General features: G+C 37.8%; 1 protein-coding gene across 2 annotated transcripts in view; it reads left to right on the forward strand.

Moving 5' to 3' along the window:
* Positions 1-23,577, forward strand: part of Madm (MLF1-adaptor molecule) — a 144,006-nt gene that overhangs the window by 102,863 nt on the left and 17,566 nt on the right. For both annotated transcript variants that reach the window (XM_090372093.1, XM_090372092.1), the window contains 3 exons: positions 9,449-9,605; positions 10,688-10,874; positions 18,489-18,608. In XM_090372093.1, the coding sequence (XP_090228219.1) occupies positions 9,449-9,605; positions 10,688-10,874; positions 18,489-18,608 (464 nt within the window). The remainder of the gene's footprint in view (positions 1-9,448; positions 9,606-10,687; positions 10,875-18,488; positions 18,609-23,577) is intronic.

Here is a 23,577-nt window from a genome sequence, read left to right on the forward strand (position 1 = left end):
ATCTTCCTTTCTAATTAGGTTTGTGTGCTTAGTGATGTAATGTGTTGTATGACTGACCTCATTGCAGCCATCCAGAACAAGTTCATGGGAATTCTGCTGGTTGTTTCCTGTCCTTGCCAAAAGAAGATAAGCCATCTTCTGCACAAAATTAAATTATGGTATAGAAAGGACAGACAAAACAGGAGGTGGAGTAAGTAATTATGTTTTTGGCTAAGAAACATAGAATCTAAAGCAGTGCACTGAATTGAAGTCAGTGGCCAGTTCAATGTTGAGTCAGTTTGGTGTAACATAAGCACTGAGAAAATATTTGGCCTATAACTAGTGTTGCCAGACATCCTTTATTGAATCGAAAAGGGCACAATTTTTTCCTTTATTTTAATTTTTTAATGCTTGTGCCTCGTAATGGCAGTGATGGGTCTCCGCACAGGTGTAGGAGGCGTATGCTTCAGGTCCAAAAAAAAATTACAATTTCATTTCAAAGCTTTAACAGGGGATATGTTAAAAAAACCCCTAAAATGCAAAATCCACCACTAAGAAATGAATCATAAAGAGATAATCTTAACCTATTCTAGCCTCTCCGGCTCATTTTTGTAGTTCACGAACACCATGCACTTAACTTCATACTTCTCGATGAAATTATATTTTTTTGACAAAGCATAAAAACTTGCAGCTCTGTGGCCATGATCTAAACTTTCATGAAAATCGTGTGACTGGTAGATAATTAATAAAATCATAGGTATCGGAAAAATCATTTTTTATAATATGGAGTTCAATGGCTTTGTTTAAATTGCTTTTCCTATAATTTTACAAAGAAATATTTATCTATTTCATGTATACAGTTATAGGCACCTACATAATTCATGTTATATACCAGAGGTATATAACATGAAACATGCTGATCTGTGACAGGTTTGGCAGATCGGCAGCTTAAATTTATTGCCTTTAATAGAAAAAGAAGCCTCAAAACTAATTAGCCCAGACGTGGTGGTATCTGCATCCAACAAGATCAGCTGATGACATATATTAAACTAGCCACACTCAATTGACATTGTCAGGAAAAATTGAGAAGTGTGTGGACATATTAAAGGAGAGAAAAATAAGCATATGTATTGAGTGAATCGAAATGAGTGTAAAGAGTTACGAGGAAGCTATTACCTGTATTAGTCTTAGGGTGATGTAGCGAGGAAGGGTGTAGCCATCATTATAGATCACAGGATTAAGGAAAGGCTAATGGAGGTGAACAATATCAGCGACAGACTCATGTCAATTAAACTGCAAATGAATGACAGCGAAACATTGAAGATAGTACAATGTTACGCACTGCAAACCAGCTGCGAAGAAATGGAGAAGCTGGAGTTAGGTTAGGGGCGATGTTCAGAGAAGAGTTCAGGAGGGTTGTACCTAAGACAGTGGTGAACAGCGTGGAATCAGAATGGAAAGCATTCAAAGACTGTGTAGTAGGACTGACAGAGCAGATTTGTGGAAAGACAAGCAATAGAAAGAGAGGGAAAAAAACTCCATGGTGAAATGATAGGACGAGAGAGGCTGTGAAAATCAAGAATAATGCATTCAGGACCTACTTTCAGAACAGAAATGACGAGAATAAAGAGAGATATGAAACCGTGAAGAGAGTGGCCAAGAGGATAGTTAAGAAGAATGGAGTGAAACTCTACGACAAGATATCGATGGTAATAAAAAGACACTGTATGGTATGGTGAGGAAAAGGAGAAGAGATGGTGAACAGAGCAAATACTTGATGGATGAGAATGAGAACCTAATAACCAAGGCCAAAGAGATAAGAGGAACATGGAAGAAGTATTTTGAAAATCTGTTGAACATGCAGGACAGCCAGCAAAAGAGACAAAGGCAGGTTGATTGTAAAAGAGGGGATGAAAGTAAAGATACGGAGAGAGAGCAGACCGACTTGACTTGTAACGATGTAGTGCAGGCATGGAAATACATCAAAACAGGTAAGTCTGCTGGTATGGATGAGATAAATGGAGAAATGCTGAAGGCTACAGGCGAGGCAAGGATAGTGTGAACATACAGACTGTTTAGTAAGATCTGGGATGAGGGACAGGTGCCGAAGGACTAGAAAGAAGGTTCGATCATCCCGTTGTTCAAGAAGAGGAACAGGAAAAAGTGTTCCAATTATAGAGGCATCACACTGACATCGCGTGTGAGTAAGCTGTATGAGAGAGTGTTAGAGCAGAAGATAAGATGAACGATTGAAAATAGGATGGCCGAGGAACAGTACGGCTTTAGGCCGGGCAGATCGATGGTGGATCTAATTTTCTGCATCAGGCAACTGATGGAAAAGAGTTACGAATACAATAAAGAATTATGGATGGCATTTTTGTATATAAAGAAAGCGTTTGATGCCGTAAAGAGAGAGAAAGTGTGGGAGGTTTTGAGAAACTTGGGGATAGAGGAACATCTTGTGGAGAGAATTTGAGAATATGTGCACCAATACAGTGAGCAAAGTAAGAACAGTGGTGGGGTTGACAGAGAGCTTCGAAATAACATCAGGTTTGAGGCAAGGGGCGTCTTGTCACCAGTACTGTTCATAGCTGTCATGAATGATGTGCAATGTAGAGTGGTGGAACAACTTGGACAAGACCAGATGAAAGTCATGCTCTTCACAGATGACCTCTGCATATGGGGAGAGAGTAGGGAACAAGTGCAACAGCAAGTTGATATATGGGCTAATATGGCCGATGGATTTGGACTGGTTTCAGTCAGGAGAAGAGTGAAGTAATGGTTCTAAAGAGGAGTTTGTTATTGTTATTTGGTTTTTAGGAGCATTAGCAACTAAGCCCATATTGCTCCGGAATATGCGGTGGTCATTCCCTGACCTTTCCGCATCCTCTGTATTTAAAGAGGAGTGGAAAGCTTGATGGATACATTACAATGGAAGGGAAACAGCTAAAAATAGTTCGCATCTTCAAGTATCTAGGAAGCACCATTACAAAGACTGGAGTAATAGACGAAGAAATAAGTAGAAGGATACAAGCGGGTGGGAATTTCTATGGGCAGACAAAAGATATGATCTGGAACAGGAACATACCACTGAAGTGTAAGAAGGCTATATATCAGGCCTATTATGTACCAATTCTGACATATGCATCTGAACCTTGGGCTGTGCGGAAAAGGATGAAAGCAGAATTCAGGGGGAGAAATGAGATTTGTGAGGAGCATAGCCGGAAAGACAAGACGCAACAAAATCAGGAATGATATGATTAGGGAGAGAATTCAGGTTGAAAAAACTCCAGAATAGGATTGAAAGTTCCCATCTGATATGGTTTGGACATGTCAAGAGGATGAACGAAAGGTGTTTGCCAAGAAGAATGTTTGATTTACAATTAAGGGACAAAAGACCAGGGGGGGGAGACCAAGAATGAGATGGCAGGACATGGTAAAGACCGATGTCATTAAGAGAGGAGGAAATTGGAGTGAAATCAACAACACGGATAGGGCATGGTGGCAAGGCTTCATACGTCGACCCGTGGAATAGCAGAACAATGATTGATGATACCAGGGATGGCCAACAAGTCGATCACGGCTTTAATTTTGGTTGGTCGCAACAAATTTTAAATATATATAAAAATAGATTAGTCAAAATTAAATACAGTAAACCCCCGCTATTCGCGGGGGTTATGTTCCTGAGAAATGCCGCGAATACCGAAAACGCGAATACCGAGTTATGGCTCCCATAGTAATAAAGGAGTTCCTTTCCAAAGTATGAAATATATAAGAAAAACTAGTCTATCTATGTATTATATGTACCTTCAAAATATGACTATGTACGTAGACAGCACATAGTGAAATGCAAGCATATGGCATCGAAATGAAAATAAGAAACAATTTAATATTAAATGTAATATTTATTAGAAATTTCAAACAAATCTTTCAAACCAGCGCCTTTGCTAGCTAAAAAACCTATCCCTCCAGAGCTATCACTAGTTTCGCTAAAGTGTTGTAAAGGAGTTTTGCCTTTTCACGAATGATGAACTTAACGAAATTTTATTTTGAGTTCGGTCTTCTGTCTACAGAAGACCGAATTTGACGCAAACTCCCGCCATGGAAGAAAGTGTGTTGAATGATGTCCAGAATAATCCTACTACCAGCACACGTGCCGTTGCCTCTGCCTTAAGAGTGTTTCATTGCAGTGTACAGCGTGTCTGTCATGACGATTCAGTTACTGCTCCCCCAAGATCATCCTGCACACATAATCACTGCTTTTGCGCAGTGGTTTCTCCAAGAAAGTGTTCAAGACTTGAATTTTCCAGTCTGTTTTATCATGGATGAGGCTTATTTCACTCTTATTTCACACAATGCTCATGTGTGGGCTCAAGACAACCCACACGTTGTGTGACTCCATGCGGCACAACATCACTTCGCAATAAATGTGTGGGCAGGTATGGTCGGTGACTGCTTAGTCGGCCCATACCTGTTACCATCCTGCATGAACTCCGCTAAATATTGGATCTTTCTTGAACAAGTTCTACCAGGGTTACTTGACGATGTTCCAGGAAATGTGAGATGCAACATTTGGTTTCAACATGACGGGGCACCTGCCCATTATGGAAGATGTGTTCGTGGCCATTTGAACAGGCATTTTGGGCGTCGATGGATTGGCCATGGTGGACCCATTGCCTGGCCCCCACGCTCACCTGATTTATCGAGCCTTGATTTCTTTCTGTGGGGGCCCTCAAATCTTCTCTCATGGGCCCCTCAGATCTCGTGGAGAGACTCATCTGCGCTGCTGCTGCTGCTGCTGCTGCTGCTGCTGCTACTGTCAAAGAAACTCCAGGTGTGTTCGACCGTGTCTGCCATTCCATGCTGCGTCGGTGTCACGCATGCATCGTGTCTCGTGGTGGAACCTTCGAGCATCTGTTGTAACATCATGAAATGCACCCATCTCATACTCCATTGTTAATATTAGGTCAAATAAATGTTTGCCATTAATTACTGTCTTGTGCCTCTGCTACTACTTTTCCGTGACGTTTCTGGTTATGGGTTCCTATGCGATTCACATTCCTTTAGATGTTACCTACCTCCCCTAAACATTTGTACCAATATTTTTGAGACACCCTGTATATCTCCTGATAATTTATATGCATTCCTTGCATTTTTTTTTTTATGCCATGAATCTCATTTAGACCTAAACCTTGAACGGTATTTCTTAGTTGGTACGAAAGGCCTAGTAGCTTCCAAGATTAATTCCTTGAATACTTCTATTTTAGAATTTTCTGTTGCTAACATCATCAGTTGGTCCCACTGTATAGAATTTAAAAACTCTCTCTCTGAGACTACTGTAGTCATCTTTATGAAAGCACAAACCACTCCCTTTACCCCTGATGGTAGTTATATGATTTTTGGTAAACCCCACATCAGTACACTGATCACTGCCACCTAGTGGTTCCTTTATCTGTAAATTCTTAATGCATGAATAATCACTGCTGATAGTCAGATCAAGAGTATTACTCCCTCTGGTTGCCTCTTGAACATGCTGCTGTAGAAAACAATCATTCATTAAATCCACAAAAGTGTTGCTAGTGTGCAAGTGGGTCATCCACAAATTCCAGTCAATATCTGGGAAATTAAAATCTCCCCTTAATAAGACATTCTGATTTACTGGCCCACTGTATTTCACTGTATAATTGTTCAGTGTACTCATCAGACTCATTTCTCCTGTAACACACTCCTACCCTCATTTTTCTTTCCCAGTGCTTATTTCACACCAGACTGACTCAGTATTGCACTGTCCACCAATGTCAACTGGATGCACTTCCTTAGACTTTGTGTTTCTGAACTAACAGCATAACTCCCTGCACTGTTCTTATCCTGTTTATCCTTTCTGTACATACCAAATTCCAATTCTGCATTCCTTATATCTGTGTGACACCGTGTCTCTGATATCCCAAAAATATCCACCTTTGATGTCTTGACCAGCACACTTCAAATTCATCAAATTTATTTACTGTACTGCTGGTGTACACGGAAGTAAGTATACATGCACCTGTTCTTACTTTTAGTTACCCTAACACAGCCCATGTATTTCTTTCTTTCTCGATGACTCCCAGCAGTTCCTGAAATCCCCAGCAACTCATTTCCAGGCTGCTGCTCATTCCAATAGAAGCATTGCAAGAATCACTTCCGGCTCTTCCTGTGGCTGCTCTTAATCCATTAGTCCGTGAACCCCCCCCCCCCCCCCAAGCTAGCAGTTTTCTGGCCCATCTAATACTGCATCGATGGTATCAACAAATATCCTTGCTCCCTTTCTACTATTTAAGTGTATCTCATCCCTGTTTGATTGTTTGTTGGGGAATTTTTTAGGTGCATTGGCATCTATGGCTGAGAAAAATTTTACCCCTTGAGCTTTGCACAATCTCTCCAGGGCCAAATCGATTGACAAGACTCTCATCATATACTCCCTCATATTGTGTCTGGGCAGAATTGCAGATACCTTCAGATTTAACCCTAACTCGAGACTTTTTTCAGCATTGACCTGTACTTGTTTAAGGCTTTTAATGGATTCAGTAAATAAAATGTTGATAGCATCCTTACCTTACTGTTTCTCAAATGGTATATGTAAGCAGGTATAAATTAAAGGGTGGTTCCAAGGTAGATGTATGAAAATTTGCTTTGAACCAGAGATTGATTGTTTGACAAATTTTCATCTTGTATTACACAAGTGGATAGTGCAGAATAAAGAATTAGACTAATTATTAGAGGAGGGAAGGCAAATGAGGTAATTGTGGTGTGTTTTTTTTTTTGACTGATGCTGTATAAACTTGCAGTCTTTGCATCTTTTGCCACTACTAGTACTAACATGGAAGTGCATCAGGGAACGATGTACACATTCGACAGTAAGATTGCAGTATGATGATATGTTAAAAAACTGTTTAGGATTTTAATAAAATTATAATAATAAATTTCCGTTCTTTTTTTTTTTTTTTTTTGTACAACTTGAAGCTAAAAGAAATTACCTATTTATTGCGACTGCATACTCATTGAATTGGGACAGCCATTTTTTCCATATTTAATTGGGACTGCCCCAATTCACTGTGCATACACATTAAATGGGCTACACATATTTCACGGCAGTGAACAGGCTAGAAACTGTGAGCTTACTTATGGCCACACACAAACTGTAGGACTACAGCTATACCAATTTTTTGTCGTTTGTATGATTTATAAATTCTTATGTGCTCAGTGATTGAACAGATCAGTCTTATCTTGTGATATCACCAGCCTTAGTTTCAGACCATCATAAAATATAAAAACCCACTGGGTGGCAGCAATCACTGTGTACTAATGTGGAATTTAAAAAAAGACATCTATTGTCAAGAGTAAAGGGAAAGGGTAACTACAGTGGTTTCAAACAGTTTTTAAATTCTATGCAGTGGGACAACTGATGATGTTACCAACAGCAAATTCTAAATGAGAAGCATTCAGGGAAGTAATCAAAGAAGCTACTAGGCTTTTCATACCAATGAAGAAATACTGTTGGAAGCTTAGACCTAAATGAATGTCAGAAACTGTTCAGACATGTGGCAGAGAAGAAAAGTGCAAAGGAACACTAAGGTTCCAGACTATATGGTAGATATAGTCTGGAACCAAATCACAAAGGAGGTTAGGCAAGCTAAGGCAGATTATGAGAAGTCTTTGGCAAGGAATGAAGGGCAAAAACAGCAAAGACTTCTATGTTTATATTAACAGTAGAAGGAAGTGGGTTGAATTACATTAGGCCACTTGATGTCTATGGGTTAACTGTCAATGACCCTGCTCAGGTTGCAGAGAAATTGAATAGGTATTTTGCATCTACATTCACACACATGAGGAATTCTTTAGAGAAGGGATGCCAGACGTTTATCAAGATCTAATGTGGGGCTAAATGACTTTGTGATAACCGAAAGTAAAGTGGAGGAGAAATTGTTGAATATGGACATAAAAAAGGCACCTGTAGTAGATGGAATCTATCCAGTTATAATTATGAGAGCATCCTTGGATTCAGGGGTTGTCCCTATGGACTGGAGATTTGCAAATTTATCCCAATTCATAAAGGGGGGATCAAAGGCGACATGAGTAATTACAGACTTGTTAGCTTAACATCTATTCCAGAGAAAATAATTGCATCGCTGGTTAAAGAAGTAATGCACAACCATCTGGGCAAGCGTGCAATCACATCATGGATTTTGTTAAGGGGTAGTCTTGTCTAACCAATCCAGTAGGGTGCTATGATATAGTGACCAAGGAACTGGATGCAAAAAATAATTTTCATGTCATATACTTAGATTTCAGAAAGGCTTTTGATACTGTTGCCCATAAAAGTGTGCTGTACAAACTGGAGCAGTTTGGCATTAAGAGCAAGTTGCTGTTATGAATAAAGGGATGGTTAAGTGGAACAAGACAGAGAGTTGTTATCAGTGGGCACTGCTCTTTGTGGACTAATGTTATTAGTGGAGTTCCCCGGGGTTCTGTGTTGGGCCTTGTTGTTTTGAATATTTATCAATGATATTGATGAAGGTATATAGCAGGCTTTATGTATAAGGTTGCAGATGATATAAAGGTTGGCAGGGTGAGCTACTGCAACAAGATCTAGGAAAATTGGGTCAGTGGGCTGAGAAATGGCAGCTGAAGTTTAACATTGACAAATGCAATTACTTCATCAACTCTGGTGTAACTTATCAGCTATGTGATAAATTACATAGCTGATAAGAATAAAAAAGACCTAGCAGTAATTGTGCAGTCTGACATGTTTCCAGGACAATTCATAGGGTTGTCCATGATACAGAAACTTTGCTAGCAGTGATAAGGAAGTGATTATATCTTTGTGTGAGGCTGTGATTATGCTGTATCTTGAACATTGTATGTCTGGAAGCCTCACTTCAGGAAGGATGTTGGTCTGCTGGAGTGGGTGCAGAGAAGAGCAACCAGACTGATGAAGGGAACAAAGGGGTGCTCTTAGCTAGAAAAGGCTTCAGTTCTGCAAATTGCAGCGTCTCAGGATTAGTCACCTGTAGGGAGATCTGATTGAGGTGTTTAAAGCCTTTATTGGATTGAGTAAGCTGAATGTTAATGGCATTCTTCCACTTGCTGAAAGTACACACATGAGGGGGCTTAAATTCAAGCTGAAGGATGGTAGCATGATAGATGTGCAGAAGTTTTCCTTTAACCAGTTTAACCAGTGGGTAGTTGATTGTTGTTGTGGAAGCATATGGGTTGAATAAATTCAAGAAAGAATCAGACAAATTTTTGGACTGTATGGATGGGTGAACTGTGTAGTTTTTTTTTATAAGGTTATAGAATGGGTTGAGAGCTTGATTTTTGAAATCCTGAGTGGTGTGATTTAGATTTTCAGAGTTCTGTATGAAAAATGGTGGCCTTCTGTAAATAATTCTTAAATTTATTTAATATTATTTATTAATTTTGATTTATTTAGCATATCAGCCAGACCAGTTAACTGATGAAGCATTTCGCTCAAGATACAATCAAGATGTTTTATCTGAGATAATTCATCCAGATGGCCGTCCTAGTGTGGAGATACACCGTAGTGATGCTCCAAAGTTAGAATTAGAAAAGTTTCTGGATGATGTCAGGTAATAAATATTGCCATTTGTAATTATACCATAATGTAGAGAATTTTTAATGCTTGTTAAAATCCATCTGAAGTGCTAAATGTACATCATTAACAAACTGTATTATTTAGAGAGATCATTGAGATTATTATATGATAGACCTCTGTCTGTCATAATCGCCACTTCTTTTTCATCTTGCAGTGAAACCACAGCTGCCATTTCTCACCCTATAGAGATAATTTATCCATTTTGCTAATGAAATTGCATTTAATACTTTATTATTAGAAATATCACTATCGGTTATTATAACATATTAAAATGAAACAAAGCATTTTGGACTTGTGTCTGCTGGGAACTCAGGCAGTCATTTGAACAATGAAGTGTTTGTTATTTTAAGAAATACTTAAATTGTTGCCTTTCATTTAAGAGCACACTTGTTTCACAGAACCTGTTTGTTTTGATGTGTCCACTGCAAGGATTGTTGCTCACTTCTTAATAAATTGATCTTTATTTCATGAAAGAAGAATAGGAATCACAGTATCAGTAATGTGGTATGTTCCACTGGTAGGTAGGAAAGTATTTATCTGAAACGATATGACGAAGATTACATTATTCCTTCTACCAATCTTTGAAAAACATTTAGATTATTGGTTCATTAAATGGCCACAGTACTCTTCTCTGCACCTTGAATACTTCATACAGAACTGGCAGTCACATTTTAGGAAGAGTGTAGATCTTCCTAAAATGAGTCCTGTATACAGTACTTAAGGTGCAGTATTAAATCAAGTTAATTATTGAAATAAAAATGCTAATTTATTAGATTAATATTGAGGATTTTGTCTTTTTTGAAAAATTGCATTTTTCTGAAACAGTTCTTTCTGATGATATACATGTTATTAAAAAGTACTACTTACGCAAAAAAAGGCAATTTTCTTTTACATTCTTTGTGAAATCTCATTCTTTTACAACTGCTCTATAGGCTGTCTATTGTACAAAAGTGTGCATTGCAGAAGTGTAAAAGTGTGCATTGCAGTTCCATTTAATAAAAAAAGAACATTATAGATATATATTAGCTTATAATAGCATAATTTTTTTTTCAACAGAAATGGCATCTATCCACTTACTGCATTTGCAGCTACTCATCCGCCTGTTGTTCAGCAACGTGCTTCTTCTCCAGAAATGCCAGAATCAGTAAAATCTGCTTCACCAGAGCCTTGTGATAATGAAACTAGACGCATTATAAATATGATGTGCAACATAAAGCCACAGGATGAAGGACAAAATCTACTTGTGAGTATTGGTGTTGTTAATTTGATTTCTGAATTTGTATGCATGTGTATTGGCATTAGCAAATGATGCAAGAAAGCATCTTTATAGAGCATCAGCCAAAAAAAAAAAAAAAATCCTGTTTCATCTATCCATTCCTTCCAATAGTTTTAGTTAATAAAATTACCACCATTTAAGCTCGTATCAATAACAACAGATGGAGCTAAAGCAGTGACGGAGCATCTTAACGGATTCATCGCATTGTGCCAAAAGGATGGTGAATTTCCAGATTTTTTGAGTTACCACTATCATCCACCAACAAGTGTTAGCCAGCAAAAGATTAAATACTAAAAGTGGTCTGGACATAGCTTTCAAAATCATGAATTCTATCAGAGGACAATCTCTTCAAAGGAGACTTTTCAAAATGCAACTCGATGAAAAAGAACCAGATCTGATATTACACACAGATGTGAGGTGGATGAGTCGGAGTAAGTTTCTACAGAGATTTCGAAATTTTCTGAATGAAATTAAAAAAATTGTTGAGCAAAGGGTGATGATTATGAGCAACTACAAGATTTGGAGTGGTTGTGTGATTTGGTAGATTTTTCCAGTAAATTAAGTGATCTGAATTTGGAACTACAAGGAAAAAATAAAAATGTGGGTGACATGATTAGTAGTTTTTCTGCATATAGATATCAATTTTTGGCAATGACTAAGTATTTCAAAGGAAAAAAAATTTGATCGTTTTGCAAATATGCAAGATCATTTGCAAAAATCAGTTTTTGAATTTAATAGTGAGAAATATGTTTCTGAAATTGAGAAAGTTGTGGATGATTTTGAAACCAGATTCAGTGATTTTAAAACAATCGAAGACATTGTTCAATATATTTAATGTTGACTTAGATACGAAACAAATTGCAGAAAATATTACTTTAAATGAAATTATTATGTTGCAAAACGATATCTTCCTAAAAGCCACATTATCAAAAAGGACTTTTTGAAATATGTTTGCTGAGAAAAGTACCCAAATGTAAAAAAAATGCAGTGAACTTTTAAATTCTGTTTTGGTTCCACATATTTATGTGAATTGGCCTTTTCATATTTGAAACAAAGAAAGACGAAGAATCGCTCTACTCTGACAGACTTGCATACAGAAGATTCTCTACGGTTGGCCTTATCACAGAAAATTCCCAGATTTTGAAAGCTTGGAAGATGACATGGAGTCACAAACTTCACATAAATTAAAAATTTAAATATGTATGGATTTAAAATAAAAATTCTTAATTGTATTTAATTTTAAAATTTATAAACAACATATTTCAATATGTGTTGGTTAACTTTTATAACCATGTGCAATGAAATTCTTGAAAAGGTAGATCGCGGCACATTTTGAAGAAAAAAAGTAGATCGCATCACAAATTAAGTTGGCCACCCCTGATCTGTATCATTGATAAATATTGAAAACAACAATGGGCCTTACCGAACCCTGGAGAACTCCACTAATAACTTTTAGTCCACGAAAGGCAACGTCCATTGATTTCCACTCTTTGTTCTCCCACTCAACCATCCATTAATCTGCAGCAGCAACCTGCAGTTAATGCTTCACTGCTCCAATTTGTACAGCAGTCTTTTATGTTCCACAGTATCAAAAGCTTTCCTGAAAAATCCCCTTGAAAAACCCATGCTGTGTCTGAAGTATAATTGCTGCCTTGTTTAGATGATCCTGCATTATTTCTTTAACCAGCGACCCCATTATTTTCCCTCGAACAGAAGTTAAACTATAACAGGTCTGTAGTTTGCTCTCATAATTATGGCTAAAGGTTTGATTACTCCCTTCAATGCTTACATATAATTTCCCTTAATATAATTGGATAGATCCTTTCCACCCCAGGTGCCTTTCATATTTCAAAATTGTTTAACTTCAACAATTTCTCTTTTGCTTTCCTCTCAGTTATTACAAAATCATTTAGCTCCTTGTTAGAGGTTGATAAACTTTTGGTATCTACTTCCCTAAAGAATTCCTGTGTGAATAGATGCAAAATACTCATTCAGTTTGTCTCCATCATGAGCAGGGTCAACGACAGTCGAATCATCTATATCAAATGGACCTATTTGATTCATCCCCTTCTTCTAGTGTTTACAAGTAAAGACTTATTTGCTGTTTTTCTTTGCATCCTTTGCAAAAGATTGTATTCTGCAGTCGCTTGTCTAACCACCTTTGTGACGATTACAGACTAGTTTATATCTGCCATATGCTTCTGTGCTGCCTGATAATTTATATGCATCCCGTGCATTTTTCTTCTTTGTCACAAGTCTAATTAGTTCATGTGACATCCAATAAGCCCATACCTTGAAGAGTATTTCTTAGTGGGCACGAAAAGTCTAGTAGCTGCTATGGTTAATTCCTTGAATGCTTCCCATTTAGAATTTGCCATTGGTAAGATTAGGTAGTCCCACTGTATAGAATTTAAAAACTGTCTGAGACTACTGTGTAGTCACCTTTACGAAAGAAAAAACCTCTTCCTTTACCCCCCGATGGTAGTTACGTCTTTAAATAACTCCCACATCAGTAATACACTGTGATCATTGCCACCTAGTGGTTCCTTTATCTGCAGATTCTTAATGCATGAGTAATTGCTGATAATCAGATCAAGAGTATTACTCCCTATGGTTGCCTCTCTAACATGCTGCTGAAGAAATCAGTCATCAAATAAATCTCATAAATCTTGCTAGTGTGTGAGTGACCAAATAGCCAGTTCCAAACCGCTAACTGGAAAGTTAAAATTCTACCTTATATGACATACTGATTAGCATTAGCATTAGTAGAGGCATTTGATGCAAGAAAGCAAGCTTATGCAGCATCAGCCAAAAAAAAAAAAAAAAAAACCACTTCCACTTCACCCCTCTGTTCGTTCAAAATACCTGTCCAGCTGAGCCTTAAACTTATTTAGGCTATCAACCTCCACCACAAGGGATGGAAGTCTGTTCCACCAACCAACCACCCGCTGGCTAAAGGCAAATTTCCGCACGTCTATCCTACATCTATCTTTCCTCAATTTGAATTTATGCCCTCTCAGGTGATTTTTCTGAGCTAGAGGAAGAATCCCATCAGCATTGAGCATGCTCAAACCATTCAAGGCTTTATACACCTCTATCAGATCACCTCGCTGGTGCCTAGTCTCCAGACACTGTAATTTGCAAAACTTAAGCCTTTCTTCGTAAGAGCACCCCTTTGTTCCATTCACTAATCTTGTTGCCCTTCTCTGTACTCGTTCCAGCAGCTCTACGTCCTTCTTGAAATGAGGCCTCCAGACCTGTATACAGTACTCTAGGTGTGGCCTGACCATCGCCTTATAGAATGGAATAATCACCTCCTTATCCCTGCTGGAAAAATTCCTGTATATCATTGACAATACTCCATGAGCTACTCTTGCAGCCCGTCTGCACTGCTCAGAGAACTTCATATCTGCCTGCACAACCACCCCCAAGTCCCTTTCATTCTCTACCACTGTCAGTGTAGTACCACAGAGTTGATACGTTGCTCTGGGGTTGCTGTTTCCCATGTGTAGTACTTTACATTTGTCAATGTTAAACTTCATTTGCCACCTCTCAGCCCATCTGCTCAACCTTTCCAGATCCTGTTGCAGCAGCATAGTGTCAGTAGTGTCCTTGACAACCCTGCCAACCTTTGTATCGTCTGCAAACTTGGACATTAAGCCCGATATACCATCATCAATATCATTTATAAATACAGAAAACAATAATGGACCCAACACTGAGCCCTGAGGGACTCCACTAATAACATCAGTCCACGATGAGCAGTGTCCATTGAGTACCACTCTCTGTCTTCTCCCCCTCAACCACCCCTTTATCCATAGCAGCAATTTGCCTCCAATGTCACACTGCTCCAATTTGTGTAGCAGTCTTCCATGTGCAACAGTATCAAAAGCCTTTCTAAGATCCAAGTATATAATATCAAAGTTATTCCCTGCATCCAGTTCTTTTGTGACTGCATCATAGTATCCAATCAAGTTGGTCAGGCAAGACTTCCCCTTAACAAAACCATGCTGTGTCTGAGCTATAACTGAAGTCTTGTCTAAATGATCCTGCAGTGCTTCTTTAACCAGTGCCTCCATTAATTTTCCTGGAACAGAAGTTAAGCTCACAGGTCTATAATTACTTGTGTCAGCCTTTGATCCTCCTTTGTGAATTGGGGTCACATTTTCACATTTCCAGTCTATGGGTACCTCCCCTGAGTCCAAGGAAGCTCTCGTAATTATGGCTAAGGGTTTGCTTACTTCCTTTGCTGCCTCCTTTAATATAATTGGATAGATCCCATCCACCCCGTGTGCCTTTCTTGTGTTTATCTTCAACAGTTTCTCCTCCACTTTACTCCCAGTTATTTCAAGATTCTGTAGCTTACTGCTAGAGTTGAATACACCTCTGGCATTCCCCTCGCTGAATAACTCCTCATGTGTGAATGTCGATGCAAAATATTCATTTAGTTTCTTAGCTACCTGAGCAGGATCATCAACAGTTGACCCATCAATATCAAGTGGACCAATCTGATTCATCCCCTTCCTTCTAGAGTTTACATAAGTAAAGAACTCTTTGCTGTTTTTCTTTGCATCCCTTGCCAAGGATTTCTCGTAATCTGCCTTCGCCTGCCTAACCTCCTTTGTAACTTGGTTGCATATCAACTTGTATCTGTCATAGGCTTCTGTGTCATGTGTTAATTTGTATGTATCCCATGCATTTTTCTTCTCTGCCATATGCCTCATTAGTTCATCTGACATCCATTTTGGCCTAAACCTTGAACAATATTTCTTAGTTGGTATGTAAAGCCTAGTAGCTTCCAAGATAAGTTCTTTGAATGCTTCCCATTTTGAATTTGCTGTTGGTAACATCATCAGTTGGTCCCACTGTATAGAATTTAAATACTGTCTCAGTCCATCGTAGTCGCCTTTACGGAAGCAATAACCCTTCCCTTTACCCCTAATGGTAGTTACCTCTTTGAGTAAATCCCACTTCAGCACACTGTGATCACTGCCACCTAATGGTTCATTTATCTGCAGATTCTTAATGCATGAAGAATCACTGCTGATAATCAAATCAAGAGTATTACTCCCTCTAGTTGCCTCCCGAACATGCTGATGTAGAAAACAATCATCCAATAAATCCACAAAAACCCTGCTAGTGTGTGAGTAACCAGCCCCCAAATTCCAGTCAATATCTGGGAAATTAAAATCTCCCATTATAAGACACTCTGATTTACTGGCCCACTCTATTTCCCTGTACAGTTCCTTATTATACTCATCAGAGTCATTAGGCCTATAGCACACTCCTACTCTCAATTTTGATCTCCCAATGTTTATGTCACACCAAACTGACTCCACACTGCACTGTCCAGCGATGTCGACTGGCTTCACTTCCTTGGTTTTTATGTGTTTCTTAACTAATAGCATAACACCTCCCCCCTTCCTATCCTGTCTATCCTTTCTGTAGACGTTGTACTCCCGAAATTGCAGTTCCGCATCCCTTATATCTGTGTGACACCACGTCTCTGATATCCCAACAATATCTGCCTTTTTGATCCCACTATGTTTTTAGGTTGCTGCTGTAACAGAAAGAAGGTTCAAAAAACCTGTATCAAATTATGGATTTGCTGAAATTGGAGCATTGTTCAGTCATCAAGTTTCTCTCCAAAGAAGGAATTGGACCAAAGGCCATTCATTAAAGGATAGTCACTGTGTATGGCAACAGTGCACCTTCAGAGTACCAGGTGAAATTCTGCTCAAAACAGTTCAAGTGGGATAGAGAGTCCATCGAAGATGATCCATGTCCAGGAAGGCCCATGAAAGCAACTACTCCAGAAATGTGCGAAGCTGTGGAAACCCTTGTGCTCAATGACAGACATTTAAAGGTGTCCCAAATCTCTAGAGAATGTGACATATCTGAAGGAACAATTATAACCATTCTCCATGAATATTTGGGGATGACTAAGGTTAGTGCAAGGTGTGTCTTCAGATTTCTAATCCTTGTGCAGAAGCAATTCAGAGTACGGTGCTGTGAGGAGAATTTGGAACTTTATGGAAGGGATCCTGAAACTTTCATCTTCAGAATTTTTATAGGTAATAAAACATGGGTTCATCACTGGGACCCTGAGATCAAGCAAGAATCGATGCAGCAGAAGCACAAGAATTCTCCCCAACCCAAAAAATATCGGACACAACCTTCAGCTAGCAAAATTATGGCCACCATTTTTTGGGGTGCTAAGGGAATTTTGTACATTCATTACTAGGAACACAAGCAGTCACTGTGGAGTCATATGCATCCCTACTGTTACAACCTAAGGGAAGTCATAAAGGAAAAACACCATGGGAAACTTTCCAGAGGTGTGCTGCTTTGAGAGACTGACTTTACAGAACTTACCCATCCACCTTACAGTTCGGATCTGGCCCCAGTAACTATTTCCTGTTTCAACACCTCAAGAAAAACTTAGGTGGACGCTGCTTTGCTGATGATTATAAACTGAAGTCTGCTGTTTCTGCATTCTTTGATGGACAGGGCAATGAATTTTATTTGTCTGGTATTTCCTCATTGCGTACAAAATGGAACACAAGTATACATATTGAAGTTCGGGGACGTTATATTGAAAAATAAAAACAGTTTTTTGCCTCTATCTCACTTCCTTTATAAGTAGGTAGATAATTTATTGAACAGCCCTTGTATAATGCAATAATGGAGTTCACTATAATGAAGTGGCGCCTCTGTAGCCAGGTGGGAAGGAGCAGCAGTGCATAGCACACACTTCTTGATTAGACTGGGGTTTGAGCCCATCACCACCAAATACGGAGGATGCGGAAAGGTCAGGGAATGACCACCGCATATCCCGGAGCAATATGGCCTTAGTTGCTAATGCTCCTAAAAAAAAAAAAAAAACTATAATGAAGTTCTCTAAATTGAAGCACCTGTGAGGGGACCTGATTGAAAGTGTGTTGTAAAATAAATGCTAATAGCATCTTTACTGTTTCTCAGATGACATACAAACATGGGGATATAAGTTTAAATTGGAAAAGAATGGTTGCAGAGAATAATTGGTTGTTGTAACTTCCATCCAGTGTTGTAGAAATTGGTAGTTTGAATAAATTTAAAGAAGATTGATAAATTATAAGGGATATTCAAATTGAAGTTGGTAATATTTTGACTTATTCTGTATAAGCTTGCATTGTTTTGACACTACTACTGACTGTAAAAAGATGCATAATATTGTATGTGTGTGCTAAGAAATAATACCTGAAAGAAATATAAGTTATAGTGCATAGTTAACCATTGTATAGTTTGTGTTTTATATTTCCAGTGTTTGTAGGAAAATAATATGCAAGTGTTAGTATTCCTTAGTTTCAATGGCTGTTACACTAAACTAATATCTCTTTCAGTTATTCTATTTGACTGTCGTAAGTAGAATAAAATAACTGTAATGGAATAACTGTTGTTGAATAAATTGAAGTAAAGACAAGTAATACTAATTATTCCATTATAATTAATATTCCTTTTTATCATATATTCCATCTCTATATTTAGTGTGTGTGTGTCATGTAAACCTTCAGCTTATAGCACCCTTTTTCCCCCCACCAGATGACATTACTCTTGCGGATGGATGATAAGATGAATCGACAGTTGTCTTGTGAAGTTACATATCATGATACACCTTTTACTTTAGCAGAAGAATTAGTATTCCATGGATTTATCAATATGGTGAGGACTATTTTATTTCAGATCATCATCATTTAAAATTTTTTACTTATGTTATTTAAAATAAATGGTATATTTCAAAATTTTGTGACTTACTGTATATTTCATTTGATAATAAAATAAACATAATATTAAATTACAAACATATGCATGTAATTCAGTTTTTTGATTAATATCTTAAATATATTTTTTTAAGGGTTAAAAGAAATCATGTCACTGAAACCAATAATTTCACAAAAGAAGAGAGTTGTGTAGTAATAAAATACTCTTTTTTAAAAGGACTGTTTGGGAAGCAAATCAAGAATTAGTTTGCTGAATTCAAAAGGGATCATAACAGTCAAATAAGAATGCCTAAAGTGGGCCTAGGGGTGAATGACCAATAATTGTCAAACACAAAAAGTATTGGCACATATTATCCACAAGAAAGCTGAGAAACAGTTTCTACAATGAACCGAGTGCAAAAATTTCAGTAAAATGGATACCGAAGGAATGCAAACAAGAAGAGAAAATTATGGAGGATGTCTTTGCCACAAGAAATTTTGGAAGGGCATCAGCTACCAAAGTGATGGTAGAAAGGTCAATCATTTGTGACAGAGAATGGGTGATGTTCGTTGATTACCTTCAAAAGGGTAAATCCGTTATGGGTTAATATTCTTTGCTGCTGAAATTTTGTGAGCAGTTGAAAGCCAAATGTTGTGTGGAAGCTGTCAGAGGAGAGTTTCCCCACAATGGTTGTCATACCGCTACCACCATCCCCCCCCCCTAAACCAACCGAGTACACCCCTTAACAATGCCGCCAAATTCTAATCAACGTCTAAATTCTACCGGTTTTGTGTAAATCTCTAAGACAACTAACACTATTATCTTTTATCTAGTGTATAGCCTCACATGTCTAAATTTAATAACATCAAAATTTTGCCCGACTTATTAGGCCTTTTAACACATCTCTCTCTAGCATTCAACCCCAACCAGCGATTTCCTAACAGCAATCCCATAAAGCATTAATGTCAAATGCATAATTTTTTTTTGTTTGCTTTTAAGTCCTAGCCACTCCAGGAAACTAGGTGGCAGGACCTGCCAGAGCAACTTGTAATGTTGGACACACCCGGCTAGCCTCCACGTGGCGAGGTATGGGCAACGTCGGGCCCCACTAGGGGCCTGGTAGCTAATAAGCCAGACAAACAATGGGCACAACACATCACATTGCACAGATATGGCCCACACACTTTCAAGTCTCTGGCTTGACAGTGTACTGTCCTTGATACAGCGAACACACATGGAGATGGGAGAAATCCCAGGTGCCGTCTGACACGAACATACCTTATACCACTATCCCCCAGATATTGCCTATTCAGATTAATACCTCTTTCCTATCCTGAAAAAGATTTAAAAGGGCAACACTTTGAGGCAGATAATGTTATTCATGTATTATAATGTGGTCAGGAGCAACCAGACAGGCAAAGAATATGTTCTACATAAAAGGTCTAGAAAAGATGATTGAACATTGCATTAATGTGTAATCCTTACAGATGAGGTTTCCACAGTAGGTCATGAACTTTTCCATTGCTCTTCAGTAAACATGCCACATTCAGTAAATTGAGCACTACCTATTTCTTTTGTGGCTTACAAAATTTTGACTGTCATAATTAAATACCATGGTCTTACAATATGCTCATAGTAAAAAAACTCAGTATATGAGTCACAGACATTGACTCATAGATACTGAAACTTGTAAATGAATTACTTCTAAGAAAATTATATTAACAAAGGGCTGTTCTTTTATTTGTTTAAAATATGGGAAACCAGTAGGGCAGCCTGGTCTCTTTAGATAGCAAGGTTTCCTAATTGGGATTAGTCCTTAGTTTGCTGAATTTAATTTTAAAGCCATGCAAAACGACATTTTTGCCGAAAAGTAGTATTCAATCATATCTGTTAAATCATTTTAATGTTCAAGTCCTGTGTTTTGAGTCCAGAGTGCAAGTTTTCTTAGTACTAAATAACACAGTTCTTTTCCTGTTTCTTTGTTATCTTAATGTAATAAAACTAAGTGAATTATAAGTAGTAATAATTCTCTTGCTGTAATGCTGCCAATGGTAAACAATACATTTAAACATTTTGGTTCACCTGGAAGAGTGCCTCCGTAGCCAGTTGGGCAGGAGCAGCAGTTCGTAGCACACGCTTCTTGATTAGACCGGGGTTCGAGCCTGTGACCACCGCATATCCCCGGAGCAATATGGCCTTAGTTGCTAATGTTCCTAAAAACCAAAATAACAACAACAACGATTCAGCTGGAGAACTTATATTAAATGGACGAGTTAATAATAACTAGCAGAAAAGCCTATTGAACTTAGTGGAAGACTAAACTAATATTATAATTTCAGTGGTATTTTATCAAAAATTAAAAATAAATACTTTTAGGCACCAAAATATCCAAAACAGCATTGAGCATTTGTTAAAAATTGATGTGTGATTGACAAAAATGGTTACTGTCATTGAATTCAGAGTTGTAAATTTGCCATAAGCCACATAAAATTGTAGACCCAAAAGACTCCATTGCACTTACCCTACGTAATCGAGAAATCTCTAAAACTCCACCTCTTACAATATATCAGCAACTTGCATTTGATCAGTGATTGCTAATATGCCAAATCCAATGGAAAAAGGATGAAACTCACGCAGTTGTTCCTGAAATTTCCAATGTTTTTGATCTTACAGGGGAAAAAAACCTTGTTAATTTTTGAAGTGTCTGTACAAGATAAAACATCAGTATTGAAGAGAAAGTTTTAGTTAGATACTCTTATTAACACTGCACCAAATTTTAACGCTTCTCATTTAATATAGCCTACATTTCATTCTCCTCAAACCAAGATTGGACACAACTGACTGGGTGTATTGGAGCCTTATCATCTTGAATAATGGCATTGGTTGTGGGAAACAATGTTAGCACCACCATTGGATGAGCCTGGTCACTCAGAATGTCAAGGTAATCAGTGGCAGTAATTTGCCCATTCAGGATGATAGTAGGATTTAAAGAATACTTAAATTTTTGCTGCCCAAACCATTGTTGATCCTCCTCCATGTTTGATGGTTAGCACAAGGCAGTCAGGATGATGTGCTTCGTTTGGCATACACCAAATGTGATCACGTTTCCAATCAAGTGTACAGTTTTTGTACTCCTTATGGCATTGCATCCTCTTTCTAGCATTACCATTAGTAACGAATGGCTTGACAATAGTGGCACTGCAATAAATTTCAGCTTTACGAAAGTTCTCACCAAACGATTCTGCAGTTATTTTTGAGGGCAATAAATTTGTTTTTGGGCTACAACCTTTTTCAGTGTCAGGTGGTCTCTCTCAGTCAGTTGCAGATTTCTGCTACAATTCTTTCAATTGGATTTTTTTTTTCCACTTTTCCATACTTGGTGAATGCAGACATCACTTTCAATACAGTTGCTCTCGATACATTAAACAAATCAGCAGTTTTAGTCGCCAATGCGCTAGTAAATATGCACCAGCAATTTTACTTCTGAAATTTAGATAGGTTGGTCATTTTTTCATGTACCTTTTTACATTACCTCTAAATAAACATCAGATTTTATCATCTTTCTTTTATTCATAGTGCTACTGCAAGAAACAAAAAAAAAAAAAATCATAAGTGTGTGTTTATAAATACATCATACAGCCATTACAAAATATGCTACTAATTTCATATCAGGTGTTTCCATTATTTTGTCCACCCTCTGTATATACTGTGTAGTAGCAAATTTTTTTGTTATAGTTCTACACAATATCTTTGTAATGATGTTCGACTATAGTGGTTTCAGCTGTCTTTTTGAATTTCACTGTAGTAAAAATATTCTAAACAAGCTTAGAAATAATAACATCATTTGGCTTTGCTTTTTACAGCTGGGTACCCTTTTTTCTTTAACATTGCTCACGCTGGATAATAGATGACTCTGTTCTCTAACTTTCTAATCTCTCTCTCTTAAGCATCACAAATATTGCTTCCTGTTATCAAGGGAAAAAAATGGGGTTTCTTTTTCACTCTTTGCATTACTTTTCTTCTGAACAGCTACTGTCTGTGGCACCTCTGTAGCCAGGTGGGCAGGAGCAGCAGTGCGTAGCACACGCTTCTTGATTAGACCGGGGTTCGAGCCCATGGCCGCCAAATATGGAGGATGCAGAAAGGTCAGGGAATGACCACTGCATATACCCGGAGCAATATGGCTTTAGTTGCTAATGCTTCTAAAAACCAAATAACAAACAAGCTACTGTCTGTGTGCAAATCTCAGATCAGCCCTACCATGGAATCTACATCTGAGATAGTGCCCCTAAAACCTCATTTGAGCTCCAAGAGGGCAGATTAATTAAAGCCCATTTCTCACAAATTTTCCACCCTGTATCATACATCCATTCAATTTATGTTTGCATTTTCTGTAGATATTTCCACAGGCACTGTTCTGAATTGACATCTGTAATTGCATCTCATCTCTTTCTCTCTCTCAAACCAAACATATGCCTTAAAGTCAACGTTCATTCCTGTCAAGCTCCAAACTTACAGAACTAACTTTTATTCCCTTTACTTCTGTTCTTTGCAACAACTTTCCGTTACATCTATTTCTTGCAAAATGCAATCTACAAAAACTACAACCCATGATTCAAGTCCAGTGTCATCAAATATCTTCTGTCTTCTCAGTCTTCAAACCACATAGGAACCAGAGTACGATGAAATTCTACTATCTTTCATGTTTGTGGTTAATATATAAAAAATAATAATAATAAAAAATAAATTACATAAAGTGTATCAAGTTTTTGATTTAGAGAAAACCTATGTGGATAATATTATTTTTTGGGTGAATATATTTTTGTTGCCAGTTTTGTGATAAATTCAAGATGTACATACTTATTGATGCTGTATGAACACAACTGTAGTTACAGTTGTACGTGAGCTTTAGTTCAGTCTGTTAATTTTT

The sequence above is a fragment of the Mastigoproctus giganteus genome, chromosome 4 (genome assembly GCF_048544385.1).
Source record: "Mastigoproctus giganteus isolate SK-2022 chromosome 4, ASM4854438v1, whole genome shotgun sequence".
Classification (NCBI taxonomy): domain Eukaryota; kingdom Metazoa; phylum Arthropoda; class Arachnida; order Uropygi; family Thelyphonidae; genus Mastigoproctus; species Mastigoproctus giganteus.